At 42.0% G+C, this 20,458-nt stretch overlaps 1 protein-coding gene across 1 annotated transcript in view; it reads left to right on the forward strand.

Annotated features, from left to right (window-relative positions):
• Nucleotides 1–645: 645 nt before the first annotated feature.
• pde1a (phosphodiesterase 1A, calmodulin-dependent) overlaps nucleotides 646–20,458 on the forward strand; it is a gene marked incomplete at both ends in the record, with an annotated part of 36,005 nt that continues 16,192 nt past the window's right edge. The window contains 2 exons of the mRNA XM_084545089.1: nucleotides 646–1,184; nucleotides 15,231–15,257. Of these exons, the coding sequence (XP_084401215.1) occupies nucleotides 646–1,184; nucleotides 15,231–15,257 (566 nt within the window). The remainder of the gene's footprint in view (nucleotides 1,185–15,230; nucleotides 15,258–20,458) is intronic.

A 20,458-nucleotide genomic window follows, 5' to 3' on the forward strand; every position in this document is an offset into this window, starting at 1 on the left:
CGTTTGAATTGGGGAGGGGGGTGAGGAGGAGGAGGAGGAGGAGGAGGAAGAAGAGGAGGAAGAGGCAGGTCTGTCGGCTGCAGGATTCCATCACTCCTGGCAACCGTTGTTGAGTTACCACGGAAACACTCTGCAATGTTCTCTGCTTCTCCTTTGTCCTCCTCCATCTCTCTCTCTCTCTCTCTATCTCTCTCTCTCTCTCTCTCTCTCTCTCTCTCCCCATCCCGTCTTTATTGCTGGTTGACTTCCTCTTTGCGTTGCTACGGCGATGCTCTGGGACATTCAGAGGGATCGTTTAGCTGCCGCAGTGTCGGAGCGCAGAGCTGAGCAGTGAGCCGGGGAAGGAAGGAAGTCGTCCGCTGAGTTTTTCCTCTTGTTTTTGCAGTTCGCCCAAGAAGCGCTCTCGTGTGACCTTTAACCCCTCAACTTCCCTCCACGGATCGGATAAGAGATTGTTTTTTTTCGGGGGGGGAGGTAGGGGGGGGGATTGGCCGGGACTTGTCAGGTGACATCACAGGAAGTTGGATGAAGTTTCCCTAGAACTCGAGGACTCTCTGCTACGACCTGAGTTGATGTTTTCAGGGCTCCGTCAATCTGAGAGACCCAACTCTGCTCTGTGAGCGCCTCTACCGACCCGCGAGCGAGATGAACGAGGAGGCGGAGGAGTCTCAGCTCCCCGAGGAGGTGCTGGAAGCTGAGGAGGTGCAGCAGCAACAGGAGGGAGAGCTGGAGGAGGAGGAAGTGCAGCAACAGGAGCGAGACCTGGATGGGGAGGTGCAGAGGAAGGAGGTAGAGGTGCAGCAGTGGGAGATGCAACAGGAGGAGGAAGAAGAGGAGGAGGAGAAGGAGGTGCAGCAAGAGGGTGACACACTGTTAAACGAGAAAGAGGAGCAAGAGCAGCAGGAGGAGTTGCGGCAACAAGAAGAAGAAGAAGAAAAGGAGGAGGAGGAGGAAATGCAACAAGGAGAGGAGGTGCAGCAAAGTGAGGGGTTACGACTGGAGGAGGTGGAAGAGGAGGAGGAGGAGGAGATGTCACAGACCGAGGAAGAGCAGACAGAGGTGCAACAGCAGCATCAGCAGCAGCAGCAGCAAGAGGAGGTGCAACAGACTGAGGAGACGCAGGAGTTTGTGGACACTCTGGAGCAGAATCACAACAACCAGGTCCTGATACGACTGAGAGGAATGTGAGTAAACACGGATCACCCAGTCAGCTGGGTGATGATGATGATGGTGATGATGATGGTGATGATGATGGTGATGTAATGTAGACGCTTGATGACGCAACGGCACTGCTGATTGTCATTATCATTATCATTATTATTAATTAGTGAACCCGTTTCCAAAAAGAATCAGACGGTGACTGGTGCGACGGCATCAGTGTGGTCGCCTGGTTGCCGTGGAGATGCTGGCACAGACTGAGGATGGAGGGAAAGCGAATGACAGAAAATGAGTTGAGAGCGGTGGGCGTGCGACATCACTGAATATGTGTGAGAGAGACAGAGAGAGAGAGAGAGAGACTGTGTGTGTGTGTGTGTGTGTGTGTTTGTGTGTTTGTGGTCACAGCTTCAGGTCTGTTGTATATCTTCTCTCTCTCTCTCTCTGTGTGTGTAACGTTGCTGCAGCGTGGCCACATCTGTATGAATCTGAGGCCACAGCAGCAGCAGATGTTTAAATTAAAAAAAAAAAGAAAAAACAAAAAGAAGAAAAAAAAAACTGCACGCCTCTCTTGTTCTCCATTGTTGCCATGGCAACGGCGGAGCGTTGCGATGCAGCAAAAACTCTCAGGATGAAAAAGGCAAAAGAGACGGAGAGCGAGATGAGGAGATGAGGAGATGAGGAGATGAGGAGATGAAGGCAGAGAACAAAAACACAGAATGTCTGATTTGATGCTCCGTCCTCGTTTCATTGTCTCTCTGGGACTCTGCGGATCCTTAAAAGCTCTTAGACTGGACCAATTTGACAATTAAAGGCCATTAAAGACTCTTTTCTTTTAATGAATGAACATGAATCTTGTGAAATGACACCATGAACCGTGTGGATGTTAACACTCTCACCTTATTAATTTCCACATCTTTGCTGTCTTCGTTAAGGATATCCGTAGTTAAACGGCGCCAAGGTTCATTGCGTAAGGTTTTGTTTTAGACATGTTATTAAAAAAAGACACAAAAAAGCTAAATTCTGATCTTTTATAGTTGCTGATACAAGAGTTGAGTCTCGATACAAGTTGTTTCAAAGAAAAGGTGAAAAATAGATAACTGAAATGAAGAATTTATATATAAAATGTACATTTTGTGAATAAACACATTAGTACTGGTGCTGATTTAAAGCTCAAATATGCATTTGCTCTACAAACTTTCAGTTAAAAATCAATTCATTCATACCCAGCATTTAAAAGAAAGAACTTGTTCAAATACAGGCACATCTTAAAAGGAATGGATGTTTATGCTCATGTTCATGACGTAAATCCATAAAGAGCTGACCCACACCAAGTGCTGCTTGTTTAACACACCTGGATGTCAGAGGTTGAGGAGCATTGTGGGTAATTTACGCTCAGGGGAATAAAAATGACGACATCATTTTATAAGTTTTTGACCTCCTCCCAACAATTTGTGATAATATCCACTAATGTCAGTGCCAGCATCAACACCTGGCACAGTCACATTTCTTATTATTCTCTAGTTGCTGATAGAAAAAAACAGAAAACCACTCACAGTAATGGTGAACAGAGGGCAGGAACAGAATACAACTCTTCAGCGTCGCCGGCTGAGGGGCGACAATTATACTCGTCAATACTGTCAATGATGCAGCTCAGTTAATGATGCGATGAGCAGGCAGTCTGCTCCGGTCCTTGGAGACATGTTTGCATTCTGTCGTTTCCCAGCTCAAAAGAGACGTAGTAATTTTTGTGATCGAGCTCTCTGGATTGGATTCGTGATTCTGATCAGCCTAGCGTAGCCATTTGGATTTCATTACGGGAAGCGTTTTTTAAAAAAAAACAAATGCAGTTGGATAATCCTCCCACCAATCAGAGCCATTTTGTAGTAGCTCAGATGACTGTGCGCCCAAACGATTTCATTTGCCCTGCAGATCTTTGCAGGAGCATAATCAGTTCCCAATGGAGAGACTCCAGACCAACTGTACGCTGTAAAAGGTTTTGTTGATAATTTCCATGCTAGTAACAGCATACTGTCAATAATAAAAGACAGTTTACTGAAGCATAAAATTAATTTAATAAAGAAAAGCATTTAAGAAACACATTTATAGCAGTTAGTGGACCATAACATTTAGAGATGCACAGATTAAGAGCCTTTCATTCTTTTTTGTCGGCTGCGCCCTGAGCCGTCTTGTTTTAACAGCTTTTATTGAATTCAACTGCACGGCACGACCGGTAGGATGGCGTCGCTGTTACCACATAAAGCCCCTCCCAAACGATTTGATTGGTCCGGCAGATCTTTGCAGGAGCATAATCAGTCCCCAGTGGAGAATCACTCCATGCCAACTGTCCACTGTAAAAGGTTTTATGGTTAAATTGGGATTCTGGGCTGGTAACAGCATACAGTTAATAATAAAAGACAGATTACCAAAGCATAAAATGAACAGCATGTTCTCCCTGTGTCTGCGTGGGTTCTCTCCAGGTACTCCAGCTTCCTCCCGCCATTCAAAGACATGCTGGTTAGGTTCATTGGTGATTCTAAATTGGCCTAATTGGCCAATGTTTGATTGGCCTGACAGATCTTTGCAGGACCATAATTAGTTCCCAATGGAGAGACTCCAGACCAACTTTCCGCCACAAATACTTTGTGGGTCGGGGCAGTTTGCCTGGCTTTCAGGCTAGATTTTGAGATGTACTCTAGTTGTAACACTGGTCCTTTTTGGGTCTGCTGTTGTTTTGGAAATGTGGAGCCTTCAACCGCATGAAAGAGCTTCATGTCTGTAAAATTCACGCAACTAACAACTGAATAAGACGTATATTAGTGTTTCTCTAATTATTCGAAACATCGCACAAATGACGCCCCTTGGCAACTTTAGGTTTGCTCAGCAGACCCCACTCACTATACAGCATCTTGTCTTAGTAACTAGTTGGCAACGGAGCAAAAGATCACGAGGACCAAACATTTACCAGCATGAGTTGGTGTGTTGGTTGAAGAAGCCGACGCCAAGACAAGTGTTTCGTTTTTGCCAAATCCTGCAAATAAACATTGGCAAGTGAATGTGTTCGGTGTCAGCAGTGATTCAATGAGAGAGAGAGAGAAACACTTGGAGGTGTAAAAATAAAAGATGCAGAACACAACACAGAAGCAGCTCGTCGGCTAACCTGACAAGGCTGAACTCTGAGGTTAAGGGAACTCCGTCACGCAGAGTGAACACCGTCCAAGGTTTGTTTAGTTTCCCGGAGGATCCTTCTGCTCTGCGAGAAAAGACACTGCGAGATAGAGAAGCTGAGTCGAGTTTTATTTATTTTACTTGTGCGCAAGCAGAAGTTCTCAGCAGTTGTATTCCCACCCAGGTATAAAAATCACACCAGCCGCCGCTGAACTTCAAACTATGGTTCTGTTCAGACCTCGCATTAACATCTGACCTGCTTAAAGAACAGGTATGAACACACCTAGTCCACGTATGAAGGTGGTCTGGGACCTCATTCCTTTGGTAGTGTGAACACACAATGAGTCCTGTGTCACATTAAAGACCACCTACTCAGAGTTTAACTCATTCATTCAGAAATAAAACACACAACCACTATTACAAACGATCACCTGAGCAGCGTAAGTCATGTCCTTATCATATACTCTGTCCTTGTAGCTGTTAACTAACTAAATGATAAATAAATCTAAACAAGAACTTATAATCATATGGGTAATTATTGATGTGACTAAAGACAATTCAAAAACTCAGGAGTTTAATGAAACAAAGGTTAACAGAACTGAACTGGAGATCTAAAGGACACAAGGAATCTGTGCTGCACCTGCAGCAAGGAAGAAAAGAAGACAAATCAGGAATAACATTTCCGAGCTAGACGAAATAGTTAATGGCAGGTTCATAGGTCGATAAACTGAAGAACCTGCAATGAGTGGGAGAGTTGAAAGTCCTTAAGTAGAGTCCCAGGCTTGATTAGTTGATGAGAAGCAGGTGAGTTAGCAGCCCAAATATCGCCAGAGATTTTTCTGTCATTGCTTCAAACTGCACAGCGGTGAAAGGTTTTAGGGCTTAAATTATAATCTGAGTTTTGCGCAGGTCTCTAAAATAACTAATGTCAGGGCGAAGATCAATCAAATGAGAGACTTCACAGCTTCTTCCAATATATGCATCAACTCCCCAAATTGTGCAGCACACAACAACAAACGGCTGTTCTGACTGCAGTTGTGTTCGTGTCAATTTGCATACAAGGGCCAGAACTGAGATTGGATCTCGAGTGTTGGCTGGGGCAACACATGTGGAGATGCAATTTAACGCCAGGCGTGAGCATAATTACATAAAGCTGGCCACTGGCATTTAGATTGAATAGGATGGATGTTAATGTGAGGTCTGAACAATAGTCAGCAGCCTCTAACTTGTCGGTTTTGAGACATAGTGAAGAACAAAACAGCAGAAAAGACGTTTGCAGTGCAGAATTAACCAGTTCCCAGACTGAAATATCTCAACAACTATCTGATGGAGAATACTTTGTTTTTTTGCACGCATTCTAGTACCTACACGAAATATATTTTTGTGCTTTTTCAACTTGGTTAAAAAACAAAAACAACACCTGGAAAATGAACGATTGATGTTTAGGATTCTGGTTAAAAACACGACCTCAGTTAAAACAAGATACTGAAAAGAACAGCTGTCGTCCTTTTTGAAGTGCCATGTTTGGTTGACTCATCCATCTGCCCTGACCTCCTCCGACACTGTTGCTGTGTGGAAAAAGCTTGAGTTTCAGTCCACCTGCTGTTTCATGTGACGTACAAAACAAGCTAATAAGAAGTGGAGACGCTATTTGTGTGTCAAAATGAAGAATTTCTAATCGTCTATGTCCTCTACATGTACTTTAGATATTTTTTTTATCACTGTTTATTTTTACTTATTAAAGAATAAAGCTTCATTTCAGCAGACTTTGGTATTTACAGTTCAGTCAGGTACGTTCGTCGAGCCGTTCCGTTCACAAATATTCCTCCTGTCGTCGGCGACCTTGCCAAACTCAGAAAGGAGCGACTTCTTTGTTAAAAACCCGCTCCACCTGCAGGCGAGAGGTGACGGGAGCTGCAGTCACAGCTGTTCCGAATGTTAATTAGTGATACGACGGCGCCACGTTATCAATTAACCTCCTAAATTTCATCCAAATTAAAGTAAGTGCCACAACCACAAAGAGCAGCGACACAAAACAGCTAAAAAATCAGAAGCTCTGTTCATCTTCATCATTCTCATCACGGAACCAGCTGCCTCGTCTTTCGTGATCGTTGCTTGAACTCCAAAGTGCCCTCTCGTGTATTTACTGGTCGTATTAATTCTTCCCGACAGACGCAGATTAACAAACAAGAGAGTCGATGCTTGTTTGGAGAGAGGGGGGGACAAATAAGTGTAGTGTTTTTTTTTTCTTCTTCTTCTTGTCGTCCTCCCTAGTTTCCGTGGTAACAGAAGGGCATTTCGATGCAGCAAACTCTCCGCTGAGGAGAGAGAAAGAAAGAAAGAAAAAGAGAGCAGGGCAGCTTTTCGTTTACTTGCCATTCATGTTTTGAGCTGCTTCATTTTGCATTCATGTATTCCAGTCTTTTAGTTTTGGTGAGAGAGGGATGAAACTTCGGAATAAAACAATACTACATATGCAACGAAATGCAGCTTGACGTCTAACCAGAAATGCAAATAGTAGCAAGTGCACAATTAACTCAATAATAAGGTTTAGGCTATGACCGTTATGACCGTTGCATAAGTATTTTACAATAATTGTATATTATAATGTAATAATAGTGTAAAACAGCTTTGTACACTCTTGGCATTGTTGGCAACGGTCTTGAAGTAGTCCCCACAGGTGTTGAGCTCTTGTTGGCTGCTTTGCCTTTGCTCTGAGGTCCAATTCCTCCCAAACCACCTAACCCGGGGTTAGATCTGGTGATTGTGGCGGCCAGGTTATGTCTCCGGTCAAATAGTCCTTCCATAGGCTGGAGGTGGTGGTCCCACTAAGCTCAGACCACATCTGATGGCACGTCTCTGCAGAATGTGATGGTAGCTGGTTAATTGAGCCTTGAATTTTGAATAATCACCAACAGTGTCACCAGCCAAGCTCCCCTACATCGTCACACATCCTCCTCTTCCATGTCTTCACGGTAGGAACCGCACATGTGGGAACCATTCGTCACCTTTTCAGGGTCTCATAGAGACGTGGAAACAAAAATCTTCTCAGACCAGATTTCCACTGGTCTAATGTCTGTTCCTTGTGTTTCACTTCGTCTTCTTTGTCTTATTCTTCTTGCTCTAATCTGAAGAGGTGTTAATTTGTGGTTTCTGAGGCTGGAAACTCTAATGAACTTTAACTCTCGGTCTACGGCTCCCTTATGAGAAACTGTTTCATCAGAACGTTTATTGGTTTTTGTGAGTGCACCTGAGGAAACATTCAAGACTCTTGAAATTTTCCTGATTGAAGTAAAGACCCACTGTTGTTTCTCTTTATGTAGTTGAGTGGTCATGGTCATGATATGGATTGGAACAGTGGTCGAATAGAGAACCTTGCGCCAATCCTACCTCTGCAGAACACAACAGAACACAGCAGGTGTCAAACAAGAAGTAAAGAAACGGCACTAATTCTTGACAAGACACATCTGCTCCTAGAAAACCATTCCCTTATGAGGTGACTACCTCTTGAAGCTGATTGAGAGAATGCCAAGAGTTTGAAAGCAAAATGTGGCCAATGTGCAGACATTATTTAGATGTCTTCAGTATTAATCTACAATGTAGAAAATAATAAAAATAAAGAAAGAGCACTGAATGGGAAAATGGTATATGTATAGAGCTGAAATCAGATAAGTCTAGTTACTAGAATAAAATAAGCACATAAGGCGACTGTGCAGAAACAAGTTTAGATAGGAGACAGCTCTTTCAAGTTTGCCATGCTGCAGAGATGAATCTGGGGCCGATAAGAATCTTAACACCTAAAATGTCTTTGCACAGCAGTGTGTATGTCCAATGTGCACACTGCGGGAGTTGGTTTATTTCCCATTTTCTGGTTGGAGGTTCGTCTATGTCTTCAGGTCAGGATGCTCAGCCTCGACGTAGGCGGTTTCTCGATGGAGTCAACCATAAAGAAAATCAGAAGCTCGAAATGCTTTCCCTGCAGTGGTGCATCACAAACAGAGCCGTGCAGAAAAGAGAATAAAATACTTAGAATATTCTCAGTATTATAATGAGTAGATGAAATTGGCAAAATATGCCACCAGAAACTGAAAGCAAAAAAAGTAAATGAAGCCAAATTACATTTAAAAAATAAAAAATAAAAAACTCTCCCTGAAGGCGTCGCCAGCCTGGATAAGTTATGACAGAGTGGTGAGTCATTCTCCAGAAACTATCTCTGTCCTCACCTGTCACTGTTGGTGCTGCAGCATGCTTTTGTTTTTTTTGTTTTTTTTTACCACCAAGAAAACAATGCAGCATCCTGGCGCCACTCACCCTGCTTGTACCCCGCTTTGTATTTCAGCCGCTGATCCGCCCACGCAGGCCGGCGTACAATTACCATTCGACCATGAAATAACAGGTTCCTGCTGTCACATTTCAAAGCTGAGACGTGTCAGAGCTGTGATTAGCTGCTGGGGTCAGATTCCAGAGCTGTGACTGGCTAATTTCAGACCAAATGAAGTGTTCAGATGGTCGTCATTTACTGGTGGGGTTTATGTCTCTTGTACAAATTGACATCCCAGCAGGGTTTTTTTCTCTGATGCGTATAGAAACACATTATTTTTTTATATTAGCTTTGCTTTCTCATCACACAAACCCTTCGGCAGTATTTTATTTCTCCTGACTTTATTAAATCTTATCGATAGAGAAAAGCTGCAGCCCTTCACTTTGCTAACCAAAGCTTGTTACTACGCCAGTTCCTTTATTATTTTCCATATTTTAAATGTTACATCCAGTGAACCCTCGGGTCTGATTTGGGAGAAGTAGTGTTGCATAAAATGTACTGACAAAACCAAACAGCAGATTAAAGGCTTATGGAAATCTATTGTATTTAATCATGCTTTATCACTGGGAGAGTGGGGCAAATTCTAAATGTTTGTGTGTTCGATTTTTAAGTGATTGCAAGTGTGGAAGGATTATTGAATGGCCATTCATGGAGACAAGCCCTCGTTGGCGCAGTCTGGCAGCGCATCAGGTCATCGGTTTTAATCTCCACAGTTTCCTGACTGCGAGGTCACTGGTTTAAATCCTGGTTTAAATTGAATGGGCGTGCAAGGCACAGGTGCAGGAGTAGAACGTATCAAGGCCTCGTTGGCGCAGTCTGGCAGCGCGTCAGTCTCATAATCTGAAGGTCGTGAGTTCGAGCCTCACACGGGGCATGTGTTTTGGTGGAGAGCGGTTAAAGAGACACAGTTTTCTGAGTGCAGGGTCACCGTTTTTAACCTCCTCTGTGTTCACGGGTGAGTTGCGTTGGGTGCAGTGCCTCGGGTGATCTGAGGTGGGCAAATTCTAAATAGTTGTTCTGACTGTGAGGTCACTGTTTTTAAACCCCTCTGTGTTCACGGGTAAGGTGCCTCGGTTGGATTCAAGGATTCAAGGATTCTTTATTGTCATTACAACACATGTTGGTACAAGGGAAGGAACGAAACTGGTTTCTCTGGTCCTGATTCAAGCCATAAGTAAAAAAAGTATAAATATAGAAAAGTATAAATATAGAGAATAAAATTAGCTATCTATTGTACAGTGTATAAATATAGAGTATCAACACTAAAAGTTAACTGTAATGAATGATCAGTGATATTCAGTCCTGTACCATTGAGGTAGTGTGCAATGGAGTTAAAGTGACAGTGGTTCGACAGTCTCACAGCCTCCGGGAAGAAGCTGTTCCTCAGTCTGGTGGTCCTGCTCTTAATGCTCCGTAGCCTCCTGCCTGAGGGGTGGGGCACATTCTAAATATCAGAGTTTTTGAATGGGCATGCATGGCACAGGTGCAGGAGCAGCCTGCATCAAGGCCTCATTGGTGCAGTCTGGCAGCGCGTCAGTCTCATAATCTGAAGGTCGTGAGTTCGAGCCTCACACGGGGCATGTGTTTTGGTAGAAAGCAGTTTTCTGAGTGCAGGGTCACAGTTTTTAACCCCCTCTGTGTTCACAGGTGAGGTGCCTCGGTGGGGATGGGGAAAAATCTAAATATTTGAGTTTTTGGTTTTTGAATGGGTGTGCATGGCACAGGTGCAGGAGGAGGTTGAACCAAAGCCTCGTTGGCGCAGTCTGGCAGCGCGTCAGTCTCATAATCTGAAGGTCGTGAGTTCGAGCCTCACACGGGGCATAGCTTTTGTTTGAAAGTGGTTAAAGAGATGCAGTTTTCAGAGTGCAGGGTCATCGGTTTTAAACCCTCACAGGTTTCAGACCACAAGGTCACTGGTTTCAATCCCCTCTGTGTTCACGGGTGAGTTGCCTCAGGTGATCCGGGGTGGGCAAATTCTAAATATTTGAGTTTTAAATTTTTGAATGGGCGTGCATGGCATAGGTGCAGGAGCAGGATGTGCCATGGCCTCGTTGGCGCAGTCTGGCAGCGCGTTAGTCTCATAATCTGAAGGTTGTGAGTTCGAGCTTCACACGGGGCATATGTTTTGGTGGAGAGCAGTTAAAGAGAGACAGTTTTCTGAGTGCTCCGGTCACTGGTTTTAACCCCCTCTGTGTTCACGGGTGAGTTGCGTTGAGTACAGTTCCTCGGGTGAACCGGGGTGGGCAAATTCTAAATAGTTGTTCGGACTGTGAGGTCACTGTTTTTAAAGCCCTCTGTGTTCACGGGTGAGGTGCCTCAGTTGGGGTGGGGGTGGGGCAAATTCTAAATATTAGAGTTTTTGGTTTTTGAATGGGCATGCATGGCACAGGTGCAGGAGCAGGTTGCATCAAGGCCTCGTTGGCGCAGTCTGGCAGCGCGTCAGTCTCATAATCTGAAGGTCGTGAGTTCGAGCCTCACACGGGGCACGTATTTTGATAGAAAGCAGTTTTATGAGTGCAGGGTCATCGGTCTTAATCCCCACAGTTTTCTGACTGCAGGGTCACCGTTTTTAACCCCTTTGTGTTCACTGGTGAGTTGCGTTGGGTGCAGTGCCTCGGGTCATCTGGGATGGGCAAATTCTAAATATTTGAGTTTTCGATTTTTGAATGGGCGTGCATGGCACAGGTGCAGGAGCAGGATGTATCAAGGCCTCGTTGGCGCAGTCTGGCAGCGCGTCAGTCTCATAATCTGAAGGTCGTGAGTTTGAGCCTCACACGGGGCATATGTTTTGGTGGAAAGTGGTTAAAGAGATGCAGTTTTCAGACTGCAAGGTCATTGGTTTTAATCCCCTCTGTGTTCACAGGTGGGGGTGGGGCAAATTTTAAATATTTGTGTGTTCAACTTTTAAGTGATTGCAAGTGTGGAAGGATTATTGAATGGACGTGCATGGCACAGGTGCAGGAGGAGGTTGTACCAAGGCCTTGTTGGCGCAGTCTGGCCTCGTTGGCGCAGTCTGGCAGCGCGTCAGTCTCATAATCTGAAGGTCGTGAGTTCGAGCCTCACACGGGGCATACATTTTTGTGAAAAGTGGTTAAAGAGACGCAGTTTTCTGAGTGCAGGGTCATCGGTTTTAAACCCTCACAGGTTTCAGACCGTGAGGTCACTGGTTGTAATCCCCTCTGTGTTCATGGGTGAGGCGCCTCGGTTGGGGTTGGGGTTGTATCAAGGCCTCGTTGGCGCAGTCTGGCAGCGCGTCAGTCTCATAATCTGAAGGTCGTGAGTTCGAGCCTCACACGGGGCATATGTTTTGGTGGAGAGCGGTTAAAGAGACACAGTTTTCTGAGTGCAGGGTTACTGGTTTAAATTCCCTCTGTGTTCACAGATGCAGTGTGTCGGGTGATCCGGGGTGGGCAAATTCTAAATAGTTGTTCGGACTGTGAGGTCACTGTTTTTAAAACCCTCTGTGTTCACGGGTGAGGTGTCTCTGTCGGGGTGGGGGTGGGGCAAATTCTAAATATTTGAGTTTTCGGTTTTTGAATGGGTGTGCATGGCACAGGTGCAGGAGCAGGGTGTACCAAGGCCTCGTTGGCGCAGTCTGGCAGCGCGTCAGTCTCATAATCTGAAGGTCGTGAGTTCGAGCCTCACACGGGGCATATGTTTTGGTGGAAAGTGGTTAAAGAGACGCAGTTTTCAGACTGCAAGGTCATCGGTTTTAATCTCCACAGTTTTCTAACTGTGAAGTCACTGGTTTTAATCCCCTCTGTGTTCACGGGTGAGGTCCCTTGAATAAGCACCTAAAACAGCCCAGAGTGTGCTCACTACCGTGTGTACGAGTGGGGGTCGTAAATGTAGAGAATGGTTTTGCAGAAAGGCATTATTAAAGGTTAAAATTTTTTGACTAAAATGGCTAAATGTTCAACCAAAAATGGAGATTTGCTAAATTACTATAAATAAATACAAAACAACTACAAGACAAAATAAAATAAAAAACCTGAAGAGATGCAAACTGACTAAGAAAAACTCAAAATGACTACAAGGACGACCAACAGTATATGTATAAACAGTGACACCAAAAATGACTAAGAAACGACTAAAAGTGCAAAACATTTATAAAGAGAATATAAATAATTGCGTGCTAAGTGGCTGCAAACTGACAAATGAGAACAAAAAGCTGTCTAAACACCTGGCAATGAATGTGCAACAAAAAGACAAAACGAGAAAGAAATGCCAAAATGATTTTAGAGACACAAACGCCACACAGAGATCTGAAACAGCTGCTGCAAAGAGATGTGGCATGACAGCAAAGAGACACGAAACATCATCTTAGCCACGATTTATTCAGGGACTCACTCAGAGTCCAGCTGTCACCGACGTAGTTCATTCACATTTGGCTCAGATTTTTGCTGCAGGTCCAAGATCAAAGTGGCTTCTGTAACATTTAGGCCTCACGGCAGCCGAATCTGTGCATGACTTGTAAATGACAGTCATCTTTAGAAAATGCACCTCATTAATTTGTTCCCCCCATCATTACTGTAGCACAGCAGAAGTTTGCAGCCAATGGCAACGATCTCTTTGCACAATGTGATTCTGCTCTGCTTCACATGCTGCACACATCGGCAGGAGGTCATTATGTGATACAGCTTCATATTGTCATAAAATTAGAAGTCATTTAGTAGATAACAAGTTACCAGATGGTGAAGATTTAAAAAAAAAAAAAAAAAAAAGGTTTCAGGTGTCTGCGTTATGGAAAAAAGGAGCTTGAGTTTTCTGCACACTTACATTTGCAAGCTTCCAAAAATTTCATTGATGCAACTGTGTCACGCAAACAACCACTTCCCCCTCAGCAAAAGGCAGGAATAATCAACATCAGTGGATTCAAATGTCGGGCTCCAGGCTGTGAGTTCGGTGTCAGCCGTCATGCCCAGAGGAGTGAATGAGAAAGGGGGAGTCAGAAAATGGAGCGCGACACTATAAATGAATGCAAAGAAGGTGGATAGGGTGCATATTCAGCTCTGGTTGGCGCATAACAGAAATGGCTGCATTTTTGGGGGGGCTGATAGAATAGTTTTCACTCCCTGAGACATATCATGAAATTATTCTTTGTCTAGTTGTTATTTTGAGGATTATCAGGGTGTAAAATCTGGAAATAATATTCATATTATGGGATTTTGATGGATGTAAACAGAACTTATAATGGTGAAATACATACAATCCTATGTTTCCTTACATTGTGTTTAACATAGGTATTATCATTTCCTGTTTGTAACTTTCTATTGGATGTACAGACATCCACCTCTGGTTTACTGTGATGTAAAACTGCAATGATTCTCAGGCAGGTTTTGCAGTGTATTTGTGGAGTTGCTACACGGATTTACAGTTGTTAATATGTGATAGGACGCCACGATGGTGCAGTGGTTAGCACTGTTGCCTCAAACTGCTGGCAAGCTTGGGCCTGTGCAGAGTTTGCATGTTCCCCCAGTGCCTGCGTGGGTCTTCTGGCTTTCTCGCATATGCTTGAACATGCATTTTAAATTAACTGGTGTTAGCCCTATAATAGACTGTTTTAGACCTGTCCAGGATGCAGCCCCCCCCTTCAATCCTTTAAGAATAGTATGTGATCTTCAGGGTGTGTAAATAACACTGAATCTAATAGTAATGCATGCCATGACTGTGTTCATATTTGTCAGTGGTGTGACTCAAATGAACGTTGATGTAAATTGCAGCAATCAGGCACTTTAAAGGTTTAAAGTTCCTCAGCTGCCTCCACGTCGCTGCTGCTGCAACTTCTCACCCTGTTGTCAAGCAGCCGAATCAGCAGCCAATCTCCAACAGCTGCCTTCCTGCTGTTTTTGCAACACTTTGCATGTGTCGATTTCACACTACAGAAGAGGCTTCTCTCCTGATTTAAAAACAACAACAACTAAGAACGGAGTCCAGCTGAAACTGGAACAAAAATACATTTTAACAGGTATAAATCTGACATGAGACTTGGACAAAATCATTCAGATTCTGATAATAGAAAGTGCCCTCCGATCTGAATGACCACACGGGTCAGTGTGATTTAGTTTTTGGTTTTGCTTGATGCATGGTTTTGGCCTCCTAGCATTAGCATTAGTAATATTGTGTGGTATTTTAACTGTGGATGGACTGCAGAGAGGAACGTAGTCATCACACATCCACGTCACTTACCTTTTTATACATGTTTCAGCTGTTTTTTCTGCAGCTTCTTCTACCTTTTTGGTAGACAAATTTAGTCCAATAAGCATTACTGTCTGAGAATGATCAGTTATAAATACAGCTTCCTGCTGACGGCAGAGTAACACGTCAAACCAATAAATCAAGTTCTGAGCAAGAGCTATTTTGGGCTGCTGTTTGATCAAGGGCTACAGTTTGTGATTTTCCTGGTTGAATTAGACTTAAAACACTGGACTGCAATCAGAAAAATATATTCATAGTCTTTCAACTACTGTGTTTTGGGAGAACTAAATTTGGACGAGTGTGCATCATTTATATGATGAGGACTGTTTGAATGCAGCATGTGATTGGTTCATTTAAGTAACTCGTTTTTTTTTCTTTTTGTTTACAGGCAGAAATACAAAAGTACATCACAGAGGTAAGACACACACAAACACACACAAACAGCCGCTTTCTTGTATCCAGAGCTGAAACGATTAGTCAAATAATTGACTGGCTGATCGCCAGAAAAATAATCTCAAGGAAGCAAAGAGTGTCACAAAGTCTCTATGTTCAGCCTTTCAAATCTGTTTATTTTCTCTGTTTTCACTGTAAACTGAATATTTCTGGGTTTGGATGGTTGCAAGACAAAGCAAGACATTTGAAGATGTCAACTTGGTCTTTCACAAGTAGTAGACATTTTTGAAGAATGATAACAGCCATAATAATGATAACAACAGCAATAATGATAATCTGTTATTTTAATTTCTATAACACTTTTAAGTCAGCATTAAATGGAGCTTAACAAAGGTGTACTATTGCAGTTTCAGACACAAGATAATCAAAACAATTAAACCATAACACATTTTAAACACAATCTAAAACTCAATTAAAACTCACTTAAATGAGAAAAGGCGTTTTAAAAGAGGTCTGAAAGAGGCATTTAACTGAATCACAATCAAATAAGGACAATAAATACCCATTTAAAAATAGGTTTAATTAAACTCTTTATGAATAACTTTTTAACATATTTGCAGACTGGTCTCCACACACCAGGGGGCGCTGCAGAGAGAGCTTAATCAATAATGAAAAAAGTGAAAAAAAGACAATGTCCAGGCTCATTTGTATTGATCTCCTGGGGGCTTATCAAATTCACTTCTTGCGTAACCCTAAAATTTAATCATTTACATGATGTGTCCTCAAAATTAAGTTGAGTCCCCACAGCGTTGTTGCGTAAACAGATTTATGTCCCCACAACACGAGCAATACAAGTACACACACACACACTTATAGGAAGCCCTCAGTCTGAAGTACTGCGCTAAAGAGACTCTCACTCCTCCTACACACACACATGTCTGTCTCTACACCTGTCTGTCTCTATTTCTGTCCAATCCGACTGTAAATGTGTGCAGTGAGGATGCGTTTCAGGCGTTTAACACATGGTCCAGTGAAGCCTCTGAGGCTGATGATCTCCAATTGGCCACCTGAGCGATGTTTTCTTCCTGTTCTCACTCTGTGCTGTGACATTTGTTGCAGTCAACGCCGTCCCCTAATTGCATGTCTCCATATTTATGGACATATTCTTGGCGGTTAGGAAAATGTGTAGGTGTCAACAATGAAAGAAAAGAAGCCTAACCTCCCATTCTCCCACACAGTGCCAACTCAAAACACGAACAGCGTGACAGGCTGTCATTCACTTTCAGCTGCACCTTCAAATACCACCCTATCGGTGCTGCAGCGAGAACAATCACTTAAATGAACCACTATTATCAGGCACCTATGGGTCCGGGTTACTTTATAAACTACTAATTTTATATCACTGAAAACAGAGGAAGCTTTTACATGCTTGAATCTCTACGGCATCAGAAGTTTAGTTCCACCTCTCGCTCCCGCCTCCCGCTCCAACTCCAGCTGTAACCATAGCAACTAAAACAGATTTCATCCAGTTTACAGGAACGTGTTTGGTTATCATGGTAACAGCAGGATGCCTGGTCGCAGCGCAGTCTTTATGTCTCCCTGTCACCAGTGTCCTCTGTTGTAAACATTCAAACCAGCCCTCCATCCTGCAGTGAAGGAAAAAAAGCCACTAATATCAAACAAATCCATCCGTCCATCCCCTGGGGGTAGAAGTATTCAGGTCCTTCACTTGAGTAAAAGTTCTCGTGCAACCTTGCACATAATTGAAAATCTCTGTTTGTAAAAATGGTCCCATGCCACACTTTTTAAATATTTTATATAAGAAGGCATCTGGTGTAATCATTTTCTCTATTAATTAACTAATTGTCTATTTGGGTTGTAAAAACAGTGAGACCTCACCATCATTTAAAAAGAGATTGCTGCATTCATGTTCATTGTTTTGTGTAAGCCTCAAATTCAACAAACTGAAAAAATTAATAATTTATTGTTATAATTATGTCATTATTTTAAGTAATTAAATGTTTCTATGCATAAAAAAAGATTTTATATATTTTCTTGTTCATAGTTTAATAGTTTCATTTAAACAAAACGTATCTTTTCATATATTTATTATGTAAATGTCTTAATTTTCTAAAATAATTTAAGCTGTGATTAGGTTGTATAAAATTTTAAAAATACAGATTAAGCTAGAATAAGACTAAGATAGGCTAGTTAGGATTTTTCAGGATATTGGTAATCTGAAGATTTACTGAGTGCATTCTTTGTTAGATGTTGGAGAATCCAAATTGATTGTTTTATCCGGTTGGAAAAAGCTAATAATTAGCATTGGCTAAGGCTAGCTGTGATCGCCATTAGGCTAGCCTTGTAGCTAACTGAAGCGCAGTCAATCTTCTTTACTTGCTTCTACAAATTTTTCCAATCAAACGAAAAATATTTGATTAGAATTTTTTTTTCTTTTGACTACAATTTTTTTTACTAAATATTCTTTGATATAACTTGCATACTGTTCTGGTGTAAAGCTCCCTTAGAAAAGGTTTGTGATGTTAGGACTTGGATCAGCATCAAAAATACATTTATTTTATCTGAGAACTTTTCAAACTGCATCTCGGCAAAAAAAAAAAAACTGAACTTAAAGCAAATAACACGACATGTTTACTTCCTGGAGGAGACTCCCGTTGTTTACTGTGGGTGTCGGCTGATTGACAGGAGGCACGGTGTCATGTGTCCATCTGGAGGAAACAGATTTTCATGTTCTGGTTCTGCGGTGTGAACGGGACAGCAGCTGTGTGGGTGCAGTAAGCAGCAGGTGTGTGGAGTCTTTTTCTGACGACCACCTCTGCTCCTGTGATGTGTAAAATAGAACAAATCTCCACGGACCGCAGTGTATTATATGTGGATGGTGGCATTCAGCTCACGTCTATAAGTGTACATCAAAAAACAAATCAATCAAAAGCCTTAAGTCTTTTTGTGGATCTTAAAACATTTTGAAGCAATAAGTCAAATAATGGACTGGCTGTCATAATCTCAAAGAGATTTTAAGCAAAAATTGTGAAAAAAAAAAATCTCTATTTTTAACCTTCTGTTAAAAAATCTGTTTCTTTTCTATAAACTGTTTAGATAGATAGATAGATAGATAGATAGATAGATAGATAGATAGATGCTTTATTAATCCCAAACTGGGAAATTTCACCTTTGCAGCAGCAATGTACAGGCACTCGAAACCATACATAAAACATAACAAAAAGCTAAAATCAACAATAAAAGAACAAAAAAATAAATAAATAAAAATAAATCTATACACAATATTTACAAGAATTATAAATTATTTCCTGGTTTTCGATTGCTGGTGGGAGAAAATATTTGAAGATATCAGCTTGGTCTCTCGCAAGTAGCGCTGGACATCTTAAAAACAACTCTGAAAATGCTCAAAATGTCCGTTTTGAACAAATCTCGGACTGGCATCCGTACACCAGGTGGCGCTACAGAGAGAGACTTTAATCACTGATGGAAAAAATAAAAGACCTCTCATATTTTCACGGAAATAATCTCAAAGTTTGAGGATTTAAATATTTTGAACACCATTTCTACATCATCAGTCAATCGAGACAGATAGGCAGAGAAAATTAAAATAAAATAAAATATATACAAGGATATATGTACATGCACAATATACAAGACTGTATATATGTGATATACAAAGATATGAAAATATGGGGTAATATAAGGTGGATGTACATCGTATATAATGATATAAAATACAGGAAAAATAGGATATAAAAGTGTAAATGTGCAATATATAAGAGAATGAAATATAAAGTGGACATGAGCTATATTGTATGTGTGTATGTAATTATATATACTGTATGTCAGACGTAAAGAGTTACAGAGGTATAGAGAGGTAAATATACATATAAAACTAGACAAGATGTATAAATACATCATGATATATAATTTATAAGATATGAACATCATCGATATGTCTCATTATGTTCACAGTCGTAGTAGCATTCGTCATAGTGCCATCCATGATCAGATTAGTGGCATTGATTGTGTTAAAGCTCAGATTTGTCGTTTCCTTCCTCTGAAACAGCATTCAGATAACTTCTAAATGCACCTGCAGCCACTGATCACCTGTTATCAAATCATTTCTGATTTAGTAGCATTGTGATGGAGGCAGACAAGGAATGTGTCACAAGTTCAGCATCAAATTAAAACTGAAGGTCTCTCAGAGGGCAGCACATGAAGGGATAAAACGCTCTGGGGAAGCTGGATCAGTCGTATCCAGAGGACCATCAGAAGATGAGTACATCGATCTTTGTCCTCTCTTTATAGACAGAGAAGGGACTAAATAAAGAAGAGCAGACGTCCTGTGTAGTAGAGTCTGGGAGGATGAGTAACTTCTCTAAATCATCCAAATGAACTCCCAATAAAAATCAATCTCTGGAGCTTCAACCCTGAGTTTTTAAAACGAGTCTGACTGAGCAAAGTTTTTTTGAAAAGAAGGAACAGTTATGTAAGCTGTCAGAGGTGTCTTCACAGTGATAAAAATACGTTGAACACTAACTGAATACAGAAAAAAAAAAACAAAGACTTGTAAAGAGGCTGGAGGACTTTGTCTGCACAGGAGTTTCTGCTCAGGAGTGGCTTCTCTAGAGCTTTATAAATAAATAACGCTGTACATAAAGCTTACAGGAGACTCAGCCACATAGGAGCACATGATTTAATGTCTACTTCTTCCAGTTAGGAATTTACTGGACTTGATAGGACTGATCTGAGTGAAGCAAACAGCAGGTTCCACGTTAAAGCATTTATTGTCTCCTTCTTAAATCAGAAGCAGAAACTAAATGATTTTAATTGTTCAACGCACTCAGAGACAAAGAACAGAAGGAGAGAGGGAACCAGCTCAAGATAAAGAACCGAGAGCACTCGATGCACCTGTGTCGGCTGCCTGATTAGTACACCTGGACCTGAGTGCGCCCCTCCAGCAGCAGTCGAGTGACTTCCATCCAACTACTTCCATCCACAGTGCGGAAAAAAAACAAACAAAAAAAAAACATACAGAACAAAAGTATAATGTGACAAGAAGGATCTGCAGATAAATAGTTTGTAATTGGGAGAACATGCAGAACATCAAATGCTAGATTGAAACGCTGCAATGGAAGGTGCTTCATGGTCTTAATTGTCCTAATCAGCCTCACCTGAGGAGGTGTGGCTAAATGGGAA

The sequence above is a fragment of the Chelon labrosus genome (genome assembly GCF_963514085.1).
Source record: "Chelon labrosus genome assembly, chromosome: 5".
Taxonomy (NCBI): domain Eukaryota; kingdom Metazoa; phylum Chordata; class Actinopteri; order Mugiliformes; family Mugilidae; genus Chelon; species Chelon labrosus.